At 41.1% G+C, this 10042-nt stretch overlaps 1 protein-coding gene across 1 annotated transcript in view; it reads right to left on the bottom strand.

Annotated features, from left to right (window-relative positions):
- Window positions 1–219: 219 nt before the first annotated feature.
- The window catches only part of NSUN7 (NOP2/Sun RNA methyltransferase family member 7), a gene marked incomplete at its 3' end in the record, with an annotated part of 63934 nt that continues 54111 nt past the window's right edge, over window positions 220–10042 (bottom strand). The window contains exons 10-11 of the mRNA XM_080796913.1: window positions 1873–1996; window positions 220–849 (exon numbers count right to left, since the gene is read on the bottom strand). Of these exons, the coding sequence (XP_080653039.1) occupies window positions 220–849; window positions 1873–1996 (754 nt within the window). The remainder of the gene's footprint in view (window positions 850–1872; window positions 1997–10042) is intronic.

Raw genomic sequence — 10042 nt, 5'->3', positions numbered from 1 at the left:
TTGAAATACAGGACTTCGGCTTTTTGTTGACTCGCCTACATTACTGTTTCTCACTTGTCTTAATTCTCTTGAAGGTAATATCACATGTAGAAGACACTAAGTGACCCAAAGGGTGAGTATCTTGTTTAGGGTTATCTAACCTTCAGAGAAATATCAGACTTCCAAAAAAAAAAAAAAAAAAATCAACTGCTCTTGACCCCTGAAAAAAAATCCAGACAGTCAAAGCCATGGTCGAGGATGCCTGAGTAGGGAGGAAGGTGAGTTTTCCTTAGGCTTTTCCCCTCTTCTGGTTATTGCTGGTGAGGGAAAGTAACCGGTCTTGGGTGCAACCCAATGATAGTAAAAATGTTGAGTTGGTATCTGAGATTTGATCCCCTGGGGACTTGAAAATGGCAACATTACTGGAGGCAAAACAATCTCTATAGGTTTCAGTGCAATCACTCTGTCTTCTGGGCGAGGTCTTAGGACGTTTGTCTGCCGTTCGTGTGGTCTGGGGTGAGCTGTGTTCTTCACAAACGTAGGCGCTAAGGGGTTGGTGGCAGCCTTGCTGGGCTTTCTGACCTGCGAGGAGGAGCCAGCTGAAGTTGCATTTTTCTGTGGAAGAGATGACTTTGTTGTTAACATCTCTGACCGATTAGCATTTACATTAGTTTCTCGATTCAGGAACTCAGCGATTTTCATTTGGATGTCGTTATTGTCATTAGTGGGAGCTTTCGGCAGTGATATTTTTGATTTTTTCTTCTTCTTCTCCCGTTTTGAAGATTTACCCAACTCAATTCCGTCCAGCAGACCCTTTGCTGCAGCGCGGGCCAAAACGTCTTTCACAGACACTGTCTCAGATGGGTCCCGCTGCAATTAAAAGAAGCAGTTACTAAATGTCGGAGTTAACTGTTGCTGTGTATACCACAAATGTTCTCAGTTTCAGGAAAAATAAACGAGTACCTTTATTACTATAAAAGAAATGGTTTTTAGGCCTTAGTCCTGAATATATCCCATAAACCTCAGCAAATGACTTTTTTTGGTACTTAAAGTTCCCCATTTGTAAATCTGGTAGAAAAAAGGAAATTCTAGAACTTATTTCTTCCATGTGAGCTAAGATGAACTAGATGTTGGCAAAGTGCCTAGAAAGTGGGGGTGGAGAGCAGGCAAGGGAGGAAAGCTCAGGAGGAATAGAAAGATAAAAAGAGGGATTTGGGGGTGCCCGGCTGGCTCAGTCAGAAGAGTATGCAACTCTTGCTCTCAGGGTCATGGGTTCAAGCTCCATGTTGGGTGTGGAGCTTACTAAATAAACAAATACACTTTGAAAAAAAATAGGGATTTGTGCCACATAGTAGTAACTCTTTCTCCTGTCCTTTAGCTATTTATTTTTTTTTATTATTTTCAGTTAGCCAGTATATAGTACATCATTAGTTTTTGATGTAGTGTTCAACAATTTATTAGTTGCTTATAACACCCAGTGCTCATCACAACCCATTTCCTCCTTAATGCCCATCACCCCGGTACCCCATCCCTCCACCCCCTTCCCCTCTATAACCCTTGCTTGGTTCCCGGAGTCCAGAGTCTCTCATGGTTTGTCTCCCTCTCTGATTTCTTCCCCTTCAGTTTTCCCTCCCTTCCACTGTGGTCCTCTGTGCTATTCCTTATGTTCCACATTAGAGTGAAGCCATATGATAAATGTCTTTCTCTGCTTGATGTATTTCACTCAGCACAGTCTCCTCACAGTCCCATCCCTGTCAATGCAAATGGTGGGTATTCATAAGCCTCACTTTTACATGTGAACAAAATGTTCACAAAGTACCCAGGTTCCTCTTTATAAGGTTTGTTGTTTCTTAATTCCAACATATGAGATGGACTGGAGTTCTTCCCCCTTACCTCCCTTGTTAGAACAGAAAGAAAACAACCATTGGTAATTCCAGACGGTTCCATTCTGAAAAATTTATCGGTAGACAGCTGTATTTCCTTTAAGGAGCACAGTGGAAGGACAGGAGGACTAAGCCTGCAGTAGATGTGGACAGACAGGAAATGGTTAGAATGGCTTGTCTGCCAATTGAGAGACCGTAAATTGCAACAGTTTCTCTTCTATTATGTTTTCTAATCATAATCTAATCTCATCATTTAAACAAAAATTCCAAAAAAGAATAAAATGCCAAAGCAGAACAATATTATAAATTAAAAGCTCTAATATTTCATGTTAGCTCATTATTTTGTTTCCCAAGTCTTCTATCTTTGAACAGCTATGCCAAGAATATCAATCTTGCCGCAAATCAAAAACTTCTTTCCAGGTTGCTAATTTGTTAACAAAAAGACTTCCATCATCAAAACAGGTAAATATGGATAGTAATTACAAAGGTATAATAGAAAAAATCCTTTACTTTCACATGTTGTCAAAATACAAGAAGTATGACTTTCTTCTTTTGATTACTTTTGGCACAATTACAATATAAAAATGGCCTATCGTTTTAACTATATTATTCTTCCCAACCACTTTTTGAGTATAATGGATGTGTTACACAGTGCTCAAGAAAACGGATAATGAAGAAAAGATTTTGTGCCAGAAACATAATTTCTAATCACTATTTTGTGTAAAATAACATTTTGGTTTTTGTATTTTTATGTTTACTATTTACTATTTAATTTCTCATTCAATAGTAAATGGTTCACTCATAAATAATAAATAATTCTTATATTCCCATGTTTTTATAATTAAAATATAGCTAATAAAAGCAATGAACTTTTTTCCATATAAATTAAGGTATCAGGAACTCTTGTTAATAATTTTTGTATATTTTGAAATTTAGCACCTTTTTTTTCAAGTCTTTATTTAAATTCCAGTTAGTTAACAGTGTAATATTAGTTTTGGGTATAGAATTTAGTGATTTAAAACCATTTTAAATGTATATTTATTCATTCACTATTTGCCTACTATGTGCAAATATGTGCACATAAAATATTAATTCTCTTAAATAGTTCACAGTTTAGTTAGATAAACTAATCAATTTATGATAATATAAAGAAGACCCAATAAGAATGCTGAGCCAAATTATGTAGGAATATAGAATAAGGTACAATTAACTCTGGCCATGGGATAGCAGATACGAAGACTGTGCAGAAGTAGCATTGGTGCTGTGTCTTGAAGGATGAGTAAGTTTCCAACAACATAAAGTATTTCTAGGCAGAAAGAAGAACATGAACAAAAGCACAAGTGTGTCATAAAAAGGTGTGTTCACACCCTCTGATCCAGCAATTGCACTACTAGCTATTTACCCAAAGGATACAAAAGTACAAATTTGAAGGGATACATGCACCCTGATGTTTATAACAGCGTTACCAACAATAGCCAGACTATGGAGAGAGCCCAAACGTCCATTGACATGAATGGGAAAAGAATGTACACGATGGAATATTACTCAGCCATCAAAAAGAATGAAGTCTTGCCATTTGCAAGGACATGGATGGAGCTAGAGGGTATTATACTAAGTGAAATAAGTCAGAGAAAGACAAATACTGTATGATCTCACTCGTATGTGAAATTTAAGAAAGAAAATAGATGAACATATGCAAAGGAAGGGGAAAAAAGGAGAGAAAAAATAAGAGACTCAACAATAGAGAACAAACTGAGGGTTGATGGAGGGAGGTGGTGGGGGATGGGCTAGATGCACTCATCTAGCCCATGGGTATTAAGGAGGGCACTTGTTATGATTGGCCCTGGGTATTGTATGTAAGTGATGAATTGCTGAATTCTACTTCAGAAACCAGTATTGCACTGTATGTAGTTAATGTAATTTAATATAAATTTATTTAAATTTATTTAAAATTACATTTTAAATTAAATTTAAAAAATAATTTTTAAAAATGTGTTCAGGGTACAGCAAGTATTTCTACGTGGCTGGAACATAAGCTGAATAAGGGGATGTAGAGGTCACTTAGGATACAGGCAGACACACATGACCTCAAATGACATGCCAAAGAGTGACACAAATGGTGGTTCTTAATAAATGTTTATGTTGAACTAAGCTGAAATATAATAGCCAAGTATGTTCTAAAAGCAAGAGAGTCAGTCATTCCTCTCACTGACCTTATAACCTACAAGTTGCATTTCTGAGGCCTATTCATATATGTGCTATACACAAATAGAAATCATCAAAAAAATTTATTCACATAAGGTAAAGAATACTCTCTGAAAATAATGATTGCTTACCAATTTAGAACATATTTAGTTCCAGAATATAAATATGAAGGTTGAGATTTTGTCAGTTTTAATTTATATTTCTAGCACCTACAAGAGTGACTGGTATATAATAAATATCCAGTAAGTATTTGATACATGTGATATATCTTAGCTATATATGCTGTCTTTCCTAGTGGTGGTAATAATCCTAATTAAGATTGGTCAAGTTACGTTATAGAAATTGTCCCCGCATAACAAAATTATTTCTAAACCCTAGCTTATAGGCCATTTCTTCAAATAATAAATTAATAAATAAATACCCAGTCTCACACATACCTGACTTAGATGATCACACTTGGGATCTGTGGAGTTGATATTTAAATGAGATTTGGGATTTAGAGTTGATCCTGGGATGTGTGAGGACTTGAGGATATTGGGGGGAGTTGGATGTATTTCATGCATGAGACAGACATCAATTTTAGGGAGCCACAGTGGACTGTTAGGGGTTAGTGTTCCTCCAAAATTTATGCTGACCCAAACCCAGAATGTGACCTTATTTGGGAAATGGGGTCTTTGCAGATATCATTAGTTAAGATGAGGTGATACTGGAGTGGAGTAGACCCTAAATTCAATACTGGTGTTCCTATAAGTACGGCAGATACAGAGATACACAGGGGAAGGGGGCCCTGTGAAGAGGAGACAAAGAGTGACACAGCTACAAGCCAAGGACACCAAAGATGGCTAACAACACCCGAAGCGGGGAGAGAAACATAAAGCAGATTCTTCCTCAGAGGCTCCAGAAGCCAACCAACCTGCCAACACCTTGACATTTGGACTTTTGGTCTCCAAAACTGTGAGAAAATAAATTTCTCTTGTTACAAGTCACCAGGTTTGAGATAATTTATCGTGCAGCCCAGGAAAATAAGACACCCAGGAAAGGGAATTTTGCAGGTGTAATTAAGGTCTCAAATTAGTTAACCTTAAGCTATGCCTATTATCGGGGTGGACCTGACCTAATCACATGAACCCTTTAAACCCAGACCTACACGAGTTTTTGGAAGATGGCGGCAGAGTAGGAGGATCCTGGGCTCACCATGTCCCATGCATACAACTTAATAACTATCAAATCATCCTAAAGACCCCAGAAACTGATCTGAAGACTGGCAGAAAAACTCCACAACTCAAGGTAGAGAAGAGGCCACACTGAAGAATGTAGGAAGTGTGGAGACTCAGCTTGGAAGAGAAATAGGTTCTGCAACTGCAGTGGGGAGAGATCCGTGGTCTCCGGCGAGAGATACACGACCACATAGAACACACAGGAAAGACGAATCCCCATAGCAATGCACTTGGAAAGTGAGAGGGGAGTTTTGTGAGTTCTTCTAACCAATAGGGCTTAAACCCTGGAGTTTTAAAGGTCAGCATGCTTGGATCTGGGAGAGCTCGGAGGACATTGGGACTGCTTTTGGAGGGAAGGTAGGCAAACAGCCTGCAGACATACAGTGTGGAAACAGTGATCTGCAGAGTGCCTGGAACACAGAGTGGGGAGGTTCTTTGCTCAAAGGAATTGGCTGCCATCATTTCCCTCCCCTGCCCCTCAGCATAAGCCCAGGGCTGACACTCACAACCGAGCTTGATTAGACCAAACCCTGCTCCCTCCCCCACTGGAAGAACTGTCCTTTCCAGTCACCCTTGCCTCAGGCTCAGTGTGGGCTTTCCCAGAAGACTGGCCCATATCCCTGCCAACACCATATCTCCTGACCCAGGAGTTTTGGTGAGGCTTCGGTTCTGGTAACAGTGGAGACCTGTCTCATTTCACAAGCAGACCAGAGCACACTTAGTTAAAATGCACCACATTCAGTCCAGAGCCCAAACACTGCCCACAACAAAGAGAGCCTCTGCAGATGACTGGGCTGAAGGACAAAGTGGCCAGGCCACGACAGCAGAGCACACACTAGAGACACTCCAAGAAGTGCCAGGCCCTGGGAACACTACACTGCAGGGCACTACAGGACCTCTACTTCGTAAAGCCATTACCCTCAAGAACAGGAGACATAGCTGACCTTCCTAACACAGAGACAGACAAAATGAGAAGACAGAGGAATTTGTTCCAAATGAAAGAACAGGACAAGGTCACAGCAGGACATCTAAGTGAAACAGATGTAAGTAACACTTCTGATTGAGAATTTAAAGCACTCATCATGCTTGAGAGGAGGGCTGGGGCCCCCAGCACAGGCCAGGCATTCGTCAGCCACAGGCCTTGGATCTCTCTGAGTCAGTGGTCGCCCTGTGGTCCTGCTGGCTCCGTGTCATTCTGTAGCTTCTTTGGGGGCGAGGTTTTCCAGAACCACTTAGAGCCACTTGTCTATGTGAGCACCAAGTATGACTGTGAGCTTTTCTTCAGCTGCTGAAAGTATGAACATGTGGCCACTTTCACTGAGACCATGCGTGCTGATCGTGTGGCCGAGTGTCAGGAGCACAATACACCGGAAGTCCTAAAAGTATCCTGTGGTAGGTGTGGCCTTGGGCTGGGACACGAGTTCCTGAATGATGGCGCCAAGTCAGGGAAGCCCTGTTTCTGAATATTTAGCCACTTGCTGAAGTTCAACTGGAAATGCAAAGGAGCTTCTGCCTCTCAGGAGCCATAGGCAGCAGTGCGTACCCATTCCGGCTGGACTCTGCCCTGTGGCCACACTCCAACCATCCCACTACGGAACCGGCGGCCCAGACATTCAGGCAGGGGAGAGAGCTAGCTGAAGAATCAGGAATTTGTGACTCTACAAGGTTCTTCTTGGGAAAAACACTGGTTTGCAACAATGGCCCATACCCTGCTGCTAGGATGGATCTGGAGGGCCCAACTGTGGGCTTACCTCAGCCTCTTGTTCATATGAGAGTCTCAGTGAGGTGGCCCGTTAAGCCTTGAATGTCTTGGAATGGTGTGGCATCCCCACCTTCTCTTCTCCTCAGCCCACTGTTCCCTCCTTGCCCATCTGAACTCACCCCATGGGACCGGATACTGAGACAGGCTCTCGCCCTCACAAAGCTTGGTCCATCTTCTCCAGGCTATGCTGGGAGACAGAATGCAAAGGGAGACAGCTCTCACCAGCTGCTCCAGCATTCATCACTACATGAGTCACTCTGGTTAAACCCTTCCAAGCAGCCAGAATGGTGATGATCATTGACTCACTGGAGGAGTGGGCTAAGGGTACAGACCTCTGGTCTCTCAGTTATGAGAGGAGAAATCCCGAACCCTGTTTTACAATCTGTGCTGGTACATCTTGCCTCTTGAAAGTGGCCTTAGGAAAGTGGTTGTTGCTCCATTACCCGGACTGCCCCAGGCCAGGACTCCCAGCCCACAGTTCACACCTTCCCAGGAAGCAGTGACTGCACTATCTTGCACATGCTGTGAAGCTCTTGCTGTCTGGGAAGGTGGCTGATGCTGAAGCTCCCTCCCATCTTAACTCCTCTGCAGAGTAATCAGGAGATCCATAAACAAACGGAACCCCCCAAATAAATTAATAGTAAAATAAAGCAATGATCACAAAGATACCAGACTTGACAAAAGAGGGGAAGACATCAGTGAGACCATTCACACAGAGATAAAGAATAACAGAGCAGAGATAAAGGTCTCAATAAATGAAACGAGAAACATGCTTGATGGAATGGACAGCAGGCTGGAAGAAGCACAGGAACAAATTAAGGACCTAGAAAACCAAGCTGAACAAAAGAGAGAAAAAAAGAATTATGCAAAACAATAATAGACTTCGGGAACTCAGTGACTCCATCAAATATAATAGCATTCCTTTTTTTTTTTTAAAGATTTTATTTATTTATTTGACAGAGAGAGACACAGTGAGAGAGGGAACACAAGCAGGGGGAGTGGGGGAGGGAGAAGCAGGCTTCCTTCGGAGCAGGGAGCCTGATGTGGTGCTCGATCCCAGGACTCTGGGATTGTGACCTGAGCTGAAGGCAGACACTTAACAACTGAGCCACCCAGGCACGCCCTCGTAATAGCGTTCTTATTATAGAGGTCCCAAAACAGGAAGACAGAGATAAGGGAGCAGAAAATTGAAGAGGCAGTGGCTAAAAACTTCACTCTTCTGGGGAAGGAAACCAATATTCAGATCCAGGAGGCACAGAGAACCCCCAACAAAATCAACAAAAGCAGACCCACACCAAGACATATTCATTTTTTAATTTTAAGTAGGCTCCACACCCAACATTGGGATCAAGCTCACAACCCTAAAATCAAGAGTCTCATGCCTGAGCCAGCCAGGTACCCCACCAAGATATAATTAAAATGGCAAAATATAATGATAAGGAAAAAAATATTAAAAGCAATAAGACAAAAGAAGACAGTTGCATACAACAGAAACCCCATAAGACTATCAGTGGATGTTTTCATTAGAAACTTTCCAAGCCAGAAAAAAGTGGCATGAGATATTCAAAGTGCTAAATGGGAAAAACTTGCAGGCAAGAATACTCTATCCAGCAAGGCTGTCATTTGGAATAGGAGAGATAATGAATTCCCAGACAAACAAAAACTAAAGGAATTCATGACCACTATGCCAGCCGTGCAAGAAATATTAAAGAGGATTCTTTGAGAGGAAAGGAAAGACCAAAATGACAGTATGAGGGGCGCCTGGGTGGCTCAGTGGGTTAAAGCCTCTGCCTTCGGCTCAGGTCATGATCACAGGGTCCTGGGATCAAGTCCCGCATCGGGCTCTCTGCTCAGCAGGGAGCCTGCTTCCCCCTCTCCCAGTGCCTGCCTCTCTGCCTACTTGTGATCATCGTCTGTCAAATAAATAAATAAAATCTTTAAAAAATTATTTAAAAAAATCAAAATGACAGTATGAAGGTAGGAAACACAAGAGCAGCAAAAATGAATACTTCTGTAAAAAAAAATCATTCAAGGAACTCAGAAAATAGAAGGATGTAAAGTATGACACCATAGCTAGAACATGGGGAAGAGAAAAGTAAAGAATGAGTTCAAACGTAGATAACCATCAACTTAATATAGACTGCCATAGGTAGATGTTATATACAAACCTAATGGTAACCACAAATAAATGAGCAAAGAATAAAGAGAAAGAAATCCAAATATATCACTGAAGAAAAACAGCAATCCATGAAAGAGAGAACAACAAGAAAAGATCAGAGAAAATCTTCAGAAACAACCACAAAACAAGCAATACAATGGCAATAAATACATATCTATCAATAATTACTTTGAATATAAAAGTACTAAATGCACCAATCAGAAGACGGAGGGTGACAGAATGGATAAAAACACAAAACCCATCTGGATGCTGCCTATAAGAGAGTCATTTCAGACCTAAACACATCTGTAGACTGGGAGTGAGGGGATGGAGAAACATTTGCCATGCAAGCGGACGTCAAAGAAAGGCAGAGTAGCGATACTTAGCTCAAAATAGACTTTAAAACAAAGACTGTAACAACAAAGGAGGACACTATATAATAATAAAGGGAACAATCCAATAAGAGGTAACATTTATAAATGTTTATGCACGCAACATGGGAGCACCCAAATGCATAAAACAGTTAGTAACAAACTTAAAGGAATGAATTTATAATAACGCAATAATAGTAGGGACTTTAACACCCCACTCAACATCAATGGAGAGAGCATCTAAACAGAAAGTCAACAAGGAAACAATGGCTTTGAATGACACAATGGACCAGATGGACTAACAGAAATAGTCAGAACAGTCCACCCTAAAACAGCAGAATACACATTCCTTTCAAGTGCACATGGAACATTCTCCAGAATGGAGATCACTTGTTAGGCCACAGAACAGGCCTCAACAAATTCAAAAAGAATGAAGTAATACTGTGCATCTTTTCTCAACACAGTGC

Source organism: Martes martes, assembly GCF_963455335.1.
Source record: "Martes martes genome assembly, chromosome: 2".
Lineage (NCBI taxonomy): Eukaryota > Metazoa > Chordata > Mammalia > Carnivora > Mustelidae > Martes > Martes martes.
Note: the sequence above shows the minus strand (reverse complement) of the source record. Positions and strands in the feature narration are given on the sequence as shown.